Below are 16,366 nucleotides of genomic sequence, written 5' to 3' on the forward strand. Positions count from 1 at the left end.
AGAGGGACATTAGGAGTTCAATCAAGGTCATCCACACAGCAAGTTTAGAGACCAGCCTGGATCACATGAGACCTTGCTAAATTCCTGCTAAAAACAAAATAAACCCAAGAATTTCTCTATTAAATTATCTTATGACTTGAGCTTTTTTCTTCTTTTTACATTTCCTACTTTTGTAATCAGGTGAATCACAAGGAAAACGCCTTACTAAAGGAACTGAAACAGGAAAGGGTTAGTCTCTAGAGGTTGAAGTCTTCTCTGGGTGGTAGAGCACCTGTTGTTGGGAATTTATTTGGAGTGCTGAGCAGCCACAGTTCCGGTTGAAAAATCAGAAGAGTTGAATGATTGCTTGTGATTTGTATCTGGGTTTTGTTTTGAATGTGCTTAATTAGTTTACTTTTTTACTTTGCCTCTAGATCCCAAAAGGATAATCACTTACAATGAAGCCATGGATAGTCCAGATCAATGAAGGACCAGACTGCCTATTTGTAATCTTTCTGCAGCATTAGAGCCACCGTTCATGTGGGACACAAGGCTTTTATGCTCCTAGATCTTCAACGCAGCAGAGGAACCATAAGTAGAATCACAGGATAATATATACAAATATATATATATATATACATATATATATATAGTTATTTAAAAAAAGGCAACTGAAAGTAATTAGACTTCTTAAGGAATCAAATTTATTTCAAGAGACTACACATGGTTATTTAATCTCCGGTACTGAATAGTCCTTTTCTTTATTATTTTGTTAGTTTTTGTTTTTAAGTGTGAATGCAAGTGATTAATGAATACAGACTTAACAAGCGTGGTTCTAAAGTTCCTGCTGTCATCTACTTGGGCAACAAATGACCCACTGGAAAGGCAAATCCACTTACTTCTAGGTATCTGTACCTTGTTCTGTGACTAAAGTGATACACTAATCACGGGGAACCCAGAATGATTCAACATTTTCCCCTACTCCACCCTTGATCTTTTAGTTTTGAGCCCTGCGAGAATGCTGGATAAATGCCTTGAAGTTTGCAGGGATGTTTTTTGTTGTTTGTTTTTTGTTGGTTTTTTTTTGTTTGTTTTAATACAATGATTTGCATGTCTTGCCAAGAGTTCTGCAGCCTATGTGGGGTGTTGGGGAAATAGTTCCTTTCCTTTTATTTTTTGTTGGGTGGGGACAGGGGGAGGGCATTGAAGTTCTACAATCCTGGAATAGTTTGTGGGTATATAGTTAACTTACTTTGGTTACATGTTTGGACTTTTAACATCTAAGAGTGTCATTCAAAAAAAAGTTGCAGAACAAGTAATTGGCTGATAATTACCCATTGTAATTGTGTAACTGGGAGCAAAAATATATTCTGCTTTTCTGCTGTAGGTGCTCTGACTTGCTCTCTGTCACTAACACTAAGTGTATACTCTTGTTTTTCATCAACCATTTAAGAGAAACGTATGTACCTTTCTGTAAATTCTTTTAATTTCAGTTTCTCAGCAAAATCGAAAAAAGAAAAAAAAAATTAATGAAAACTGTCTTGTTTTTTTAGCCAGTGAGGAGGTAATAAATCCTGATTGTAGAAGGTGTGTTTTCAGGCAAATTCTGCTTCTGAGCTTACTTGTTTCTGATTATATCTTAATATATTTTATCATTAGAGCAAGATTGGGTTCCTTTGGTTATTTTTTTCTTTCTTTCTTTCTTTTTTTTTTTTTTTAAGAAAAATAATGTGAAATTCTGAATTTTGTTTTGGGCAGAAAGAGCATTAGCCCTGTCTTATCATCGCATTACCATCCTGTTGTGCTGCAGCTTGTGTATAGCATGCGCGCGCGTGTCTGTGTGTCTGTGTCTGTGTGTGTGTGTGTGTGTGTGTGTGTGTGTGTGTGTGTGTGTGTGTGTGTGTGTGTGTAGAAACGAAGGGTCCAATATAAGACTGGGTGATGTTAGTGGCATAAAAACAAGTTCTCTGGCCTGATGTAGCAACACATCACACACATAACACATACAGAGAAATCAATGTATCCATGTATGTCAAATACAAGTTAAACTAGCAGGGCATTTATACAGTTGCAGTCTTCTAACAAAGGCAAACTGGATCCCCTAGACACTTTTGGGGGAGAAAGTAGTTACTTTTTACTCTTGTTTTCTAAGAAATGTCCAGTTTTGAGCGATTGTAGTGTGGATGGATTTTCTGGTTTTGTTAACTATTTCAGGTTTTTAACAAATGTTCATGAAAGAAGCTATTTGATTTACTGCAGAGAAAAATACTTTTTAGTCTGGATTTCTGCCCTGCTTAGATTTTTTTTTTTTAAGTATAAGCATGGATTGCCAATTCCACTTGATGTAAACAAAACTTTTTATACATAATATATATAATAACTTATTGTATCAGTCCAGGTTCAGAAACTTGTGGTAGGCCAGTTTCAGATAGTTTCATTTCACCTGTAAACTGTATCACTTTTACTGATATTGTAATTTTCAAATGTATAATATGTTTACAGATGTGCCCTGCATTTAGTCGCTTTGTTCCTATTTTGATTTTTTGTTTTTGTTGTTTGTTTTTGTTGTTGAGTCTCCTGCCTGCTTGCCAAAAGCTAGGATGCTTCAGGCCGGTGTACATCAGTGAGGCATCCTTGAGCTTTAAAGCATTGAACAAACTGGAAAATGCAACACGCCACATATTGAACTGAGTCTGTGTTTTGTGTTCTTTTTTTTTTTTTTTAATAAAAATTTTCAGAAAATTTAAAAAAAAAATCTTGATTAAAGAAAAACGAGGCTCCAGTTTGTTTTATAGGTTTTAAAGTTCTGCTGTGTGTTTAATTGCCTTGTGTGACCACTTGTCGCCTTAGGGCTGAATCCTTACCCCACTTTTTTTTAAATGTCCATTTTGCTTGCCTGGAATTTAAAAGTTCTTCTGTTGCACAAATCACAAAAACAAAACAAAAATATATTTCCTTGGTTTATGTCGTACAAGGTTGAATGAACATAGTCAAAATGAAAAGAAAATTCTAGTTTCCTGAATTGGGATTTTTTAACTTAGAAGTAATACTTAGTACCTTTAAGGCCTTCACTTTCATAGTTCCTTTTCCATAACTTCAGGCCTCTGCAAAGGAGCTAAAGAGAGTTTATTTCTCCTTCTCTGTCCAAGGCTTGAGAATCTCACTTCTTCTAAATGAAACAATGCAACATTTCACTTTGATTTGTCCACTGAAATTTTCTCAATGTGGTTAGAGGTATATATATATATATACATATATATATATATATATATAGTAGTTAGAAATGTCTCTTAACTTTCTGGGATCCCTAGTGGCCCATCATATTAACTGTCAGTATTTTTTGGACATTGGGTTAATGGACTTAATTGCCTCAGTACGAGCAGGACTTTGGGACAGATATCTTTTGTGCTGTTTGATACTTGTCTCAATCTTTCTCCTTAGGTCCTCACACAATTCCTTACAGAGCACTTATTAAAAAAGTCTTACGAGTTCATCTGTTTTCTGATTTTTTGTGTGTGTGTGTAAGCTTCTAAAAGAAATATCAGTTGTGATTTAATTTAGCACATTTAAATAACAATATGTTGGTATAAAGAATTTTCCTTCAACTCAGAGTATTAGTACTGTAGCATAAACCAAATACAGTCTAGAGGGGATTTTTAACATCCCTCCATTTAAAAGACTGAAAAAAGATGTGTGTGTGTGGATGTATGTATTTTGGGATGCTTGTATGTTGGGGAAAGATGAAGATACTAAGAAATAGTAAATGAATGTGTAAGACATTATATTAGTATTCAGAGAATGAAACTTGTATTTATTTTGTGCCATTTGTTTTCATTACATGGGATAAAGTCAGGTAGTTTAAATCCTTCAAGGGTAGTACTAGAAAAATGGCACTACGGATGAAATCATGACCTATTTTTTTAATGGCTAAGAAACTAATTATGGGTGATGATTTCCTTTTCAGTTCGTCTTGATTGTAGGTTTTATGTCACACACCACTCAATTTTGTGGAAAAGTCTTGAATAATCTCCCTTCCTCACAAAAGACAGGGTGTATTTATCTTTTCTCCATTCTCACTTCAACAACCTGAAGTTAATTGCATAGTATTTCCTCTAACCTTAGTAGTGAACCTTCACATCAATAAAGTTTTTATGGTGTCTATAGTAGCCTGCCCTTCTCTACTTTCTAGGAGGGGATAACCAATATCTAAAAACTTGGTAGTGACACCTTCTCCCCCCCCCCCCATCCTCCACCCGATTTCCTAGTTACCACTCAATCTGCAATTGTTTCAAATGACAGTTTGTGGAGAAAATAAGGCAAACCTCAATTGATAGGGCAGTTTCTTCACAAAATTGGACATGTCAGCAGTAGCTGAACACTTGGTAGACTTGTTGCCAGCCTTCACCAAAAGCTTTTTTTTTTTGAGGTCAGTGAAAAGGCATGTAATGTGAACTTGAACTAGATGGGCACATGCAAAGGATATTGAAGACTTGGCTCAATTTAAAAACCTGTCTAAATAGGTGGTGGTAAGGTGTCTCTCAACTTACTTAGTGTGCAGAAGGGTTTGATACCACTTCACCATATTTTAAAAATACACGCCTCCTTTTATATATTAACCAACCGAACTAGTAATGTAGTGGGCCAAATATGTGAACAAAAAATTCTGTGATGTTTGCCTGCCAGAGTGGACTTTGATAGGACTGTATTAAGATGGGACTTATTTCCCCGGCTTCTAGAAGCTTGGTAGGAAAGCACAGGACAAGAGTAAAAGTCAAAGTAGCTGCTTAAAGGTGGCCAGAAGAACACATGGCCTGACAAGTCACTGATTTTTCTCTTTGGCACCAGTAGACTTCTGTGTTGAAGGTGGGCTTCTGCTGTGGGTATCTTAAAATGCTTATGAACACTTAGCTATATATGTCAGTGAGTGGCAAGGCTATTCTGGTCGTGTAAAGAATGATATCATTAACTCCACTCAAGAACTGATCTACTGAGTTTTAAGAAAGGTCTTAAAGCAGTTAATGCCAGCAGTAGTTGAGTTTTAAGTTCTCCATCATAAAATGCCCAGCAAAGCAGCAGTAGTGTAATACTATTCTATTATGAGGACTGTCAAATATGGATTAGAAACTCAAAAGACACCCTAAACTGTAGTGGGATTGCTGGTTTAAACATTTCCTATTTAGAACATTTTGTTCTGAAGTCATAACAATTAGATGTCTGAATTTTTTTGTTTGTTTTTTTTGTTTTGTTTTGTTTTTTGTTTTTTGGTTTTTTTTTTTTTTTTTACTTTTTTTTAGGTGGGGTGGGGGATGTTGTTACAGGGTTTCTCAGTGTAGTACTGACTGGCCTGGAACTTGCTCTGTATACTAGGCTGGCTTGGAACTTAGATCTGCCTGCCTCTGCCTCCGATTGCCACCAAGCCTGGCAATGTCTGTTATTTAACAGCCTTATTTGAAATAGTTAGAATTGTTTCCCCCAGTTCAGTTTGGCTTTCCTTGTAATCTGTTTTAATCTTCAGACCAAACAACTTAGATTAACATTACAATAGCTTTCTGTATATATATCCCCTTTCCTCAGGTGCTAAACAAAGGCTCCAAAATGAATACTGCTTTAGTAACATCTCTTATTAAAATGCACATTTCTTTTACTAATTGTAAAGATTTGGTGTTAACAAAATGGTTTTAATATGTAAATATGAACAAATACCTTAAGTTCTACTTGTCTATTAAGTGTGTTTGCATTTATCTTTTGTAGATAATTTTTCACAATCTTTAATACATTTCATTAGGTATTATTGCATCTTTAGAATGAAAACAACTGTTTTGTCTTAGATTACGCCTGCTGCTGCTGCTGCTATGGGAAACTGAGAAATCAAGAATGTGATGCACTTTTTAAACATTACTATATACCATAGGTTGCGTTAATACCTTTTTTTTTTTTTTTTTTTTTTGGTAGCACAGCCACTAACAAAAATGAACAGAGTTTAATATTCTCTTCAGGTGTGAGTAGTAAAGTAGTCTGTAGTTTGTGTTGATTTATGAAGGGGACAATAACTTAGAAGTAAATTTTTGGTTAATATTATATTTTGGCCTTAAAATGTCTTCTACTACTGAAAATATTTTAAATCATAGCTTTGTTTCTATTCCCTCTGCTTCAAAAAGACTTGGGAAGGATTAGAGGAAGTCATTTCATTGTTTTCTTTTTAGTTGTCAGTAAGCTGGGTTTTTTATTACATTTATTTCAGAGAAGTAATGCTACCCTAAACCAATCATACCTAGTTTAGTTAACAAGCTCCCAACTATTCCACTTCTCTAGTATATATTCAAAGATAAACAAGGTGTAAGAATGCAACTTGACAAAGGAAAAATATCTTTGCAAGCACATACTCAAAGATGAAGGAGGAAAAGTATAGAGGAAGGACACCAAATGAGGTGGAGGAATATGAGAATGATGTGTGGTCCAAAGCTATCTGGTTATATTTTGATGTTGCCAATATTGCAGAGCCAAATTTTTAATTTGCTTACTAATATATTTGTTGGCCAGAGATCTATTTTTATATCAGTGTGCCTTGCATGTATATTAACTTTGGAAAGGCCATGTAGTAAATGCCTGAGATGTTGATGGTTCTTACCACCTCACTGATTTTTATGCAGTTGAAATGTTCATTCTATTGCCCAACTGGTGCTCTCTGTTTAAAGTTATAGATCTTGTCAAACTGGAACTCTTTTATAAACTGGGGAAGTGACTTGTTTTTTCACTAATCCCCCTACCCCCATAGTCTGTTAGTGGCTGGTCTGTAGGGAAATAGTAAAAATTATTCACTACCTACCCCTACCCTTAACACCACCTTCAAGTAATGTGATAATACCATTTCTTTGTGCGCTTTGAAAAAAGTTTCAGCTTGCTGCCTCCTTTAGTGTTATGAAAGGTATTATTAAAAGCATTGTTTGCAAAAATGCAGGAAGATGATGGATGTCCACATTAATTTGGGATTCTTTGTGAGCTTTAATTCAAGTTATTGGCTCATTCCAACAATTTTATTGTTGAAGCACCTTGCTTAGGAATTTTTAAATATTCATGTCTGCAACACTTGTCTCAAAATAAATTGTGCAATTCTTGTCAAAAAACAGTAAACAAAAACAGATCTGAACTCTCCCTATTGTGACTTGTTAGTTTCTGTATTTTCTGCCAGTGTAAATGTGAAAAGCTTTGCTTGCATTACGTTTTAGAAATGCATTTTGCACACTCAGTTTTGCCGAAGCTCCATGAAAAGGTTAGATTTAAGTAGATGAATAAAGCTATGCACATGTTTTGAAAGTTTAATTTGTGTGTCATTACCAAAAGTAATCTGTCATTATTTTGCTGTTCTTAGCTTTACCATCTTTGGAAACATGGTTCAAAGTTATAATCTGGGCTAGCTCATCAGTGGAACTAAAATGAAGGAAAACTGGCACCCACTGAATAAAGTTGAATTGTAATGAGAGCCTGACTTGTATCTGTTAAAGGGCTTTTCTTCAACAGGACAGTTGTATCAGCTTTATAAACCATTGGACCCAATGTTCTTCTCAGTGAAATTTTAAATATTTATGAAAAAGAAATGGAAAGTCATTCAAACTGAAATGAAGGATAGACCTTTGCCATATGAAGCTCTGACAATTTTATGTCTTAAGTCTGGTTTAAAGTTAGGATAGCCTTTTTATTAACCTTTATTTTAACATGAATTTGATTAACTGGATGATTTGAAATTAAAGTCATTAAGTTTAAAGGGCAAAGCACAAGATTGTTTTAAAGATATATTGAAAAGCCCAAGTTGATCTGAGCAAGTTCATGATCTGGGCGTGTTTGGTTAATTCACCGCAGTTGCATGTTCTAAGTAGTTTCACTTACTTGAAGTGTGCACTCACAAAGTTGTGTAGATGTGCTGGCCAGATCTTGTCATTCATCTTCTAATAGATAGCTTTGCTCATTTCCTTTAGGACATTTGTAGACGAGTAGAAGATATTATCAATGGTGTTTTCCCCAGGCTCCCAGATACAAGATATATTTCATTTTATAGCTTTGTCTAGTAAAGATTCTTCAAAATATGGTTAATGATGCATAACCTTATAAACACAGGTAGTAGCGAACAGCTTGGATGGCTTTGGCTGCTCTTGAATATCTGTCATTAGTTTGATTCACATCTTAGTTGATTACACTTGTAATCCTGGCAACCAGAAGGCTGAAGCAAGCGGATTGAGTCCAAAGCCAGACTGGCCTGCATGGCAACAACATAGTGTATTGGAGAAGTAAAGTAATCTATTGTGTGCAGATTTATTTATGAGCTGGGTTGCCTTTTAATTTTGGAAAAGGAGAATTACTGCATTATAGTTAGAAGATGTTGGCCCTTTTCCTGCTGAAATTTTTTTCAATACTTGTTTTGCCCAGTTTAAAAAATAATAAAAGTAGGTCTTTTTTAGATAGAACAGTGACCAGAAGTTTATTGTTTTGCTAAATAACTGACTGCTTAGTTATACTAAAGCTGTTGATGTTATGGATTCCAAGGAAGTGTCAGTTACATGATGATCTTTCTTTATCAATGTCTTACTTAATGTTCAGTGTTTTAAAAATACAGAATTACACTCCACAACCATACTCAGATTTACTTATTTTATCAGAAAAACTTGAGATTTGTAGATCAAATAAGACAATTAAGTGTACATTGAATAAAAAAGTTTAAAAGTTTTTGAGGTGTTTGTGGGTTTTTGTGTGTGTGTGTGTGTACTTTAATTTTTAAATTCCTTCCTGAAAATTTAGATAGGATAATGACATTGATTCCCCCCCCCCCCCGCCCCCAAAGGTCAATTGTGCAAAGAGCTTCGGTCTTGTGATTATTGATTATTATGTCTCTTTTCTTGAGACAGGGCCTCACTCTATAGCTCTGGTTGTTCCAGAACTTACTGTATAAACCAGGTTGGCCTCAATCAAACTCAGATCCACCTGCCTCTGCTTCCCCAGTGCTGGGATTAAAGGCTTGTGCCACCACTGCCAGGTGGTTGGAAGTTGTTTTCTTTTGTGTGTGTTTTTTTGTTTTGTTATGTTTTTTTGTTTTTTTTACCCTGGCCAGTTCCAGCCCCATTCTCTCCTGCCCAGCTCACTCAGGCCTATATATAAGTACACTGTAGCTATCTATCTTCACACACCCCAGGAGGAGAGCATCAGATCTCATTACAGATGGTTGTGAGCCACCATGTGGTTGCTGGGATTTGAATTCCTGACTTCTGGAAGAGCAGTCAGAGCCATCCTCAGCCCTGGTTTTTTGTTTTGTTTTTCCCAAGACTTGTCTTTTAAAAATAATCAGCTACAAAAGAGATTTGTACAAAGTATTTGAATCCGTTTCCAAGGTACTTTTTTTTAAATGACATTTATTGTGGATTTTAGCGCTAACATTTGGAAGCAGTGTCTGGGCAGAACATGAAATTCTAGAGTGCTTAGCAAGATGTCATGCTTGAGGGATTTTTGGAACTTTTGCTCTATTGTTGTATTCGGCGAATTGATTGGATCTGGGAAGTCTGGGCGTGAGATCCCCACTCTGGCCAGTGCTTGTAGTCTCCTCCATGGTGGTCACACTCCAAGATATACTGATAACCACGATATCCAGGGTACTGGTAGCAAACCCAGCTAGAAAATTCAAAGCATATTTTGTTATTAAATCTGGTAAGTACATAACCCCCCGCCCCAAAACCTGAGTACTTTTTTTCTCAACATCAAGTCATTAGTAAGTTAGGTTCCAACTGATTAAAGATTAGCCTTATGAAAAATTAAAGGGGACTGGAGAGGTGGCTCTGTGAGTGCTAGCTGCACTTCCAGAGGTCCTGAGTTCAATACCCAGTAACTATATGGTGGCTCACAACCATCTGTAATGTGATTCGATGTTCTCTTGTGTATCTGAAGACAGCTACAGTGTACTCATAGACATAATAAATAAAGGTGTCAGTAACTGCTTCTACAAAGATAACCATTTGAGGAAAATAGAGCAAGTTGTAGCTGAAGCAAAGCATTCTAGATCAGTACTAATATGCCAGTCTATGATATCTAGTAAAGCATCTCATATCTTAATGTTTGCAAGTCTTAGAAATGTGTTTCATCCTTGTTTTTGTACTTACGCCCCACATTGTATCTTCATGGAACCAACTTCATTGTTGAACCAACCCATGGCTTGCAAGGAAGGGTAGTCATCACAGATTTCCCACTGGCGTCCAATAAAGTTCTCTTTCTCGAAGATGGTAATCTTAGACTCTTTATGATTCTATAATACATAAGTTTAAAGACTTTGCTAGTATAGTTATTCTAACTTAACAAATTAGTACTATACTAATTTTTTGGCATAACATCATTGTTGAGCTTAACAGGGATTTTATAAGAGAAAATCCAGCTGGGTTGTTATGGTGTACATGTTTAGTCCCAGCAAAGATAGACGTTTTGAGTTGGAAATATAGAACTAAATTTAGGGAAGAATCATAAGATAGAATATTTGGTGAGTATCTAGCCCAGGCAAGTGCCATTCCAAAACTCAGAACCATTTTAAACTCACATCAAATGGTTGGTTTGTTTCTGCTTAAGCATTTTTATTCAAAATTTGCTGGGTACGCTAGACTGGCCTCATGTTCAAGAGTGCCTTTTAAATTTCCTGGGTGCTAGAATTACAAGTATATACTACCATGTCCAGCTCTCACAGACTAAATGCAGCCTCTTGGAGGCTTCTATTTCCAACTGGGGTCACCATGTTGGAGGAGGAATGTGGAGATTTGGTATTGAAAAGGGTAGTTCTGCAAACCTTACTCCTGAATTAAAATATTTACTTGTTTATGGATAATTGGCTGTGATCTGCCGTTGATGTTCTTAGATCCAAATTCCTGCCACTATGCTTTCTTGTTTGCCTTGCTCCAGAGTCAGATCCAGATCCACAGCTCCAGATTCAGTCTACTGAAAACAGTCTGAAGCCATGAGCTGGAACATAAATGTCCTTTAAGTCAGTTACTCTCTCTCTCTCTCTCTCTCTCTCTTTTTTTTTTTTTTTTTTTTTTGAGACAGGGTTTCTCTGTATAGCCCTGGCTGTCCTGGAACTTACTCTGTAGACCAGGCTGGCCTCGAACTCAGAAATCCACCTGCCTCTGCCTCCCAAGTGCTGGGATTAAAGGCGTATGCCACCATTGCCCGGCTCTAAATAGGTACTCTTGTCAACAACGAGTAAATGGCAATACAAAAAAAAAATTTTTTTCCTCCAGCCCCACTAGGGTTTTTCAAAATTAGAAAAACGGACCAAGTTTGGCCAGTTCAGTTGTATCCTAAACAAGAGCTTAATCGAAAACTGGATATTATTAAGTAAAAGAAATGAATTGCTCCCTAAATTTCAGGAAGAAATTACTTATTTTAAAGATTTTATTTTAATATATGAGTACACTGTAGTTGTCTTCAGACATACTAGAAGAGGGCACGGGATTGTGAGCCACCATGTGGATGCTGGGAATTGAGCTCAGGACCTCTGGAAGAGCAGCCAGTGCTTCCTGTTACATTCAACATAATTGACAGAAGCAACACAAATACCTGTCTGACCTCATCCTTTACCCTGCCCCAATTGAAGAAAAGTGGATATTTCAGACTCACAGCGGAACAGATGGGTCGGAAGGACATGAGACGCTCAATATGATAGGCATTGCTCCCGCTCCAGGCATCCCATCGAGGGTATTCTCCTCTTTCCAGGATGAACTGTTGCCCACAGAAGCTGGTGTGTTCATAACCAATCCAGCTGCCAAAAATAGGTCATTGTTGTTCATGGTACTCAAAACCTATATGGCCTAAGGGAGAAGACCTCTTTTCTTTCAGGTAAGTTTATAGTGAGGTAAAATATCAAGCCAATCACTAGTGTACACTCATGAACAGGTTTTAAAATGTATTTTGAAAGTAACCACTGAAGATAGTGGCCCCTAGTAATGTGTATTAACAAAGCTCTGTTTCCATTTTAGTGATCTCTGCCTATCTGGGGACTGACGACCTAGTCACCAGTTCTTTGGCTCTAGAGCTTGTAAGCCTCTTCCTAAGAGCAGTAGCATGATGGGTTGGGTATCTCTACTTTTTAAAAAAAGATCTCCTTTAATCCCAGCACTTGGGAGGCAGAGGCAGGCGGATTTCTGATTTCGAGGCCAGCCTGGTCTATAAGTGAGTTCCAGGACAGCCAGGACTATACAGAGAAACCCTGTCTCGGAAAAAAAAACAACAACAACAACAACAACAAAAGATTTATTGTGTGTTCAGTGTTCTGCCTGTATGTATGTTTGCATACCAGAAGAGGGCACCAGATCTCATTATAGATGGTTTTGAGCCATCATGTGGTTGGTGAGAACTGAATTCAAGACCTCTGGAAGAACAGACTGTACTCTCAACCTCTGAGCCACCTATCCAGTCCCTCTCCTTGTTTACTTACTTTGAAGGTTCTTCCTATTGCTGTTCATATTTCACCTTCTTAATGGAGCATCCTACGTTGTTAACAACTTAGTTTTATTTGAAGCTATTTGTTGTTTGTTTGTTTTGGTTTTTTTCAAGACAGGGTTTCTCTGTGTAGCCTTGGCTGTCCTGGAACTCGCTCTGTAGACCAGGCTGGCCTCGAACTCTGAGATCCGCCTGCCTCTGCCTCCCAAGTGCTGGGATTAAAGCCATGTGCAATCTTTATTTTGGTACAGAGCAGCTTGTGGAAGCTCGATCACGTGCAAACCCACTTCTGCATAGGACAACAAGAATACTAGTGTGGGTTTACACTTGGGGTCAACCTGCCAAAAATCAGAAGACAAAAGCCAAAGAATATCACCAAGATTGACTATCAACAATAAATTTCTGGAACACTGAGAACTAATATGTCTCTGGATTCTTGAGGTTTTGTTCCTTTTAATAGAGCAGCGGTGGTGCATACCTTCAATTGCAGCACTTGGGAGGCAGAAGCAGGAGGATCTATGCATTTGAGGCCAGCCTGGTCTACAGAGAGAGTTCCAAGACAGCCAGGGTTACACAGAGAAACCCTGTCTTGAAAAGAAAAAAATATATATTTCCCCCTTTCCCTATTTTATATGGGCAAGAAAAACAGGTAACCTATGAACTTCAGAACACATATACAATTACTGTCCTACCCCATTGCAAGTCTACTACCAAGATGTGAACATCTAGCTTTGAGTTACTTAATTCAGCATGTAGTGATTGCCTTTAGAAGAATAAGACACCTCTAAGAAATGATTGTCATCTGGGGAACATCTTCCTAGATCCTTACTCACATGGTACTATGTCTAAAGAGATCTATCTGAAAAGGTCCTGAAGCTCTGTTGGTGCTCATACTCACGCGCCACACTCCACCTTAAGTGACCGGACATTATCAAAATTACGTTCAGAGACATTTGGGCAGGAGCTGGTGAACTCCATCCTCTTGCCCTGGAAGTTCTCTTGATCGTAGATGGTTATCTGAATGGAGTTGAATGGGACAAGGAAGAGAACCAGGTAAAGCATTGAGAATAGGGGTGCAAGTTAAGAACAAACTTCATCCTGTGGTTTTCATAACTAGCTACAACCCAGGATGCCTGATAAGGTCTCTTCCAGTGAAGACAGGGCAAAAAAGGGGTTCAAAGTGGTACCACTGCCCAGTGACATTAACATGTTCAGGCTAAGTTTATGATAGAAATGGTGTTCCAGGGACAATGCAGAGCTCAATAGATCAAGGCCGTGTGAACTCTGATTCCACCATGTGTCCTGCACCCATGTGACCCAGAGATCAGGATTCTGGGACTTTGAGAAGCACCCTGTGGATTTTTTTTTCTTTGCTTCTAAGGCACTAAAGGAGGATTGTGATAATTTTTTCATCCTTTCAACTAGAACCTAGCTCCTGATCTGGCAAGCTCCCCAAACTGTGAACTTGTTTCAGAGTTGACAACTGAGGAAAGGATTAAGTGTTAGGGGAATAGTGAAAGACCCAGCTCATGACTAAATCCAACATCAGGTTGAGGTAGGTCCTGCATCTCATGGCTCTTGGGAGACATAATGGCAAATTAGAATTGACCTAGGAAACAAGCATCCATCTCCCAACTGACATAGACCTCCAGGAAAGCCACCTTTCAACAATGTCTAGATGTCAGATTGGCCCTTCCTCCTACAGAACAGTTTTGCTTTGCTTTGTTTTTGGGTGGGGACTGTCTCAAGAATAAGTGCAGCCTGGTAGTTACTATGTGCCAGCACCGCAGCCCTGCCCCGCTGGATTCTTCCATTTTTCATGCCGTTGGCTCAGCTTACCTTCCATGGCCCCAAGGATCCTGGCATAGGGTTGGTCTGAGCCATCTTGGTGGTTGGAAGAGTTTCTGGAAGAGAGGATACATATCAGTGATGTGATTTTCAGGATGGGAGTAATGAGGTGTAAGGTGTAGGAAAAAGGAACGGAGGCTTACAGTCCCAGATTTTGGTTGAGATCCTGGCTCTGGGGCTACTACCAAAACCTCAGGTTTTCTATCAACAAACCTTTTACATATAGACACTGTAAAAATTAGAAAAGTAATACAGGTAAAAGACTGCAAAAGCATTTGGTACTCTTGTTAAATATTCCTTCTGTCCTCTTGCTTGCCTTCAGAGAACATTGCCTGGGCCTCACAATATCAACTTCCTAACAACTGTCTAGACTCATCATGTATCTAGTCATTCAGTCGGGAGGGCCAGAATTCCCCACCTCACCTGCCACTCATTAAACTGCAGTCCAACCTTCTTGTCTTCTCAGCACCCAAACTAACCTATCCTGCATGCCCATGCCACTGTCTCCTCTCTCATAGACCTAGATGTTTTGACCTTGCTGCCTCACGACTCCTTTGCCTTTTTCCAACCTGCAGAGTCTGACTTCTCCCTCACTCTTCAGCACTTACAGTGCTCATCTATGTCACTACTGAGTGTACACTGTGTCAGTATCTCCATAGCAGAAATTCCTGTGTGACTGATACAGCACCATGCCAAAGCTGTGGGAAGATGAGGCATAGAGTAATTTGAAATTAATGCCTGCTATTTGAAATAGTAGGAGGATTGCAAGTTCAAGACCGAGTTGGACTACACTTAGACTCTGTCTCAAATCAATAAGTAAGGGCTATTGAGTTCCAGGCTAGCTAGGGTTTCATAGGAAAACTTAGTCTTAAAGAGGGAGCGGGAGATGTGGCTGGGAATACAGCTCAGTACTAGAGTGCTTGCCCAGCATGCGTATGAACTCTTAGATTCAATTCCTAGTACTGTGTGTGAAGAAGAAAGGGTAATTATAAAAATATAATGGCTTGGGCTGGGTGTGGTGGTGTACGGCTGTAATCCCAGCATTTGGGAGGCAGAGGCAGGCGGATTTCTGAGTTCGAGGCCAGCCTGGTCTACAGAGTAAGTTTCAAACAGCCAGGGCTACGCTGAGAAATCCTGTCTTGAAAAGCCAAAACAAAACAAAAGAGCCAATGGCTTATTTGATGTCAGTCCCTGCTTTACTTGAATAATGTATCTAGTCCTCACAAGTCAAATACCATCACTATCCCATTTCATGAACGAGGACCAAAGACCGTAGAAGTTAAGCAGTATATGATGAGGAGAAGGATGGGTGAAGGAAAGGGAAGGGGAAAGAAGACTGGCACGTGTATATCAGGTTTCTAGACCCAGAACCAACACTGAGGATTCTACTCTGGCATCCAGCCCAGGAGCTAATGCATGAAAATCTGGATATTTCCATAGCAACGGAGCCTCCAAATAAGCATCTCCTCCTTGCCACGCCCGCCCTGTGCCCTGCGACCTGCTGACTCCTAGTCTCCATTGCTAAAAATGTAGTTACTGCCACAGGCAACTACTTAAGGTAGCAAATGAAGCTGTCCCCCACTTTCTCTACCTTCAAATATTCTAACCTCTAAATGGGACACAACTGGTTTTTCCTCTGCATCTGTCTATCGAGGAAAGGAAAGATAAAGGCGCCGTCAAGACCTTACTCACCCAACTCCCGCTGCACAGTCTGGGTCTCCATCTGGTGCAGCTTCGTCTCCGGATCCCCTCTTTATAGTCCCACAGATGATGGCCAGCGGCTCTGTCAGCACTCTCTTTTCCCTCTCTCTTTGTTCCTCCTGATCCCCAGAGCTTTAGTGGCTCAGCCTATTGGGGGAGGTGTCCCTCAGAGCTTTGTTTAGGGTTCCAGAAGTGCAGGGGCCCTACTGTTGGGCTTCTCAGAGCAGCTGGGAGCTAAGGACAGAAGTGCTCTACAGTGAATGCTTGTCCCTATCCTGTTCCACCTGGGACCTACCTAAAATGTTGAAAGGTTGTGGAAAGCACATCAAAATGGACCATCTGCATATGTACACACACACACACACACACACACACA

General features: G+C 38.7%; 2 protein-coding genes across 5 annotated transcripts in view; one reads left to right on the plus strand and one right to left on the minus strand.

Moving 5' to 3' along the window:
* The window catches only part of Nufip2 (nuclear fragile X mental retardation protein interacting protein 2), a 32,203-nt gene extending 23,506 nt beyond the window's left edge, over positions 1 to 8,697 (plus strand). For all 3 annotated transcript variants that reach the window (XM_006534062.4, NM_001024205.2, XM_006534063.4), the window contains one exon: positions 414 to 8,697. In XM_006534062.4, coding sequence (XP_006534125.1) covers positions 414 to 466 — 53 coding nt within the window. In that variant the 3' untranslated portion in view covers positions 467 to 8,697. The remainder of the gene's footprint in view (positions 1 to 413) is intronic.
* Positions 8,698 to 9,344: 647 nt separating this feature from the next.
* Cryba1 (crystallin, beta A1) lies at positions 9,345 to 16,024 on the minus strand. Of its 2 annotated transcripts, NM_009965.3 has the most exons (6): positions 15,982 to 16,024; positions 14,281 to 14,345; positions 13,340 to 13,458; positions 11,620 to 11,761; positions 10,119 to 10,261; positions 9,345 to 9,633 (listed from the first exon to the last, which is right to left on the minus strand). In NM_009965.3, the coding sequence occupies exons 1-6, from the start codon at positions 16,010 to 16,012 to the stop codon at positions 9,486 to 9,488; spliced, it is 648 nt and encodes a 215-aa protein (NP_034095.1). In that variant the 5' UTR covers positions 16,013 to 16,024; the 3' UTR covers positions 9,345 to 9,485. The 2 variants fall into 2 exon arrangements, with proteins under 2 accessions (NP_034095.1, NP_001300862.1); NM_001313933.1 differs by lacking the exon at positions 11,620 to 11,761.
* Positions 16,025 to 16,366: the final 342 nt, after the last annotated feature.

This window comes from Mus musculus, chromosome 11, assembly GCF_000001635.26.
Source record: "Mus musculus strain C57BL/6J chromosome 11, GRCm38.p6 C57BL/6J".
In the NCBI taxonomy this organism is placed as follows: Eukaryota; Metazoa; Chordata; class Mammalia; order Rodentia; family Muridae; genus Mus; species Mus musculus.

What these genes read in the sequence shown, in the direction of transcription:
- Cryba1 (NM_009965.3), bottom strand. Translation starts at nt 16,012, where the DNA reads ATGGAGACCCAGACTGTGCAGCGGGAGTTGG. An exon ending in TCCGACCCATCTGTTCCGCT is followed by an intron (nt 10,262 to 11,619) that starts GTGAGTCTGAAA and finishes TATGTATTATAG; the next exon opens with AATCATAAAGAGTCTAAGAT. An exon ending in ATGAAGATACAATGTGGGGC is followed by an intron (nt 9,634 to 10,118) that starts GTAAGTACAAAA and finishes TGAATTTTCTAG; the next exon opens with CTGGGTTTGCTACCAGTACC.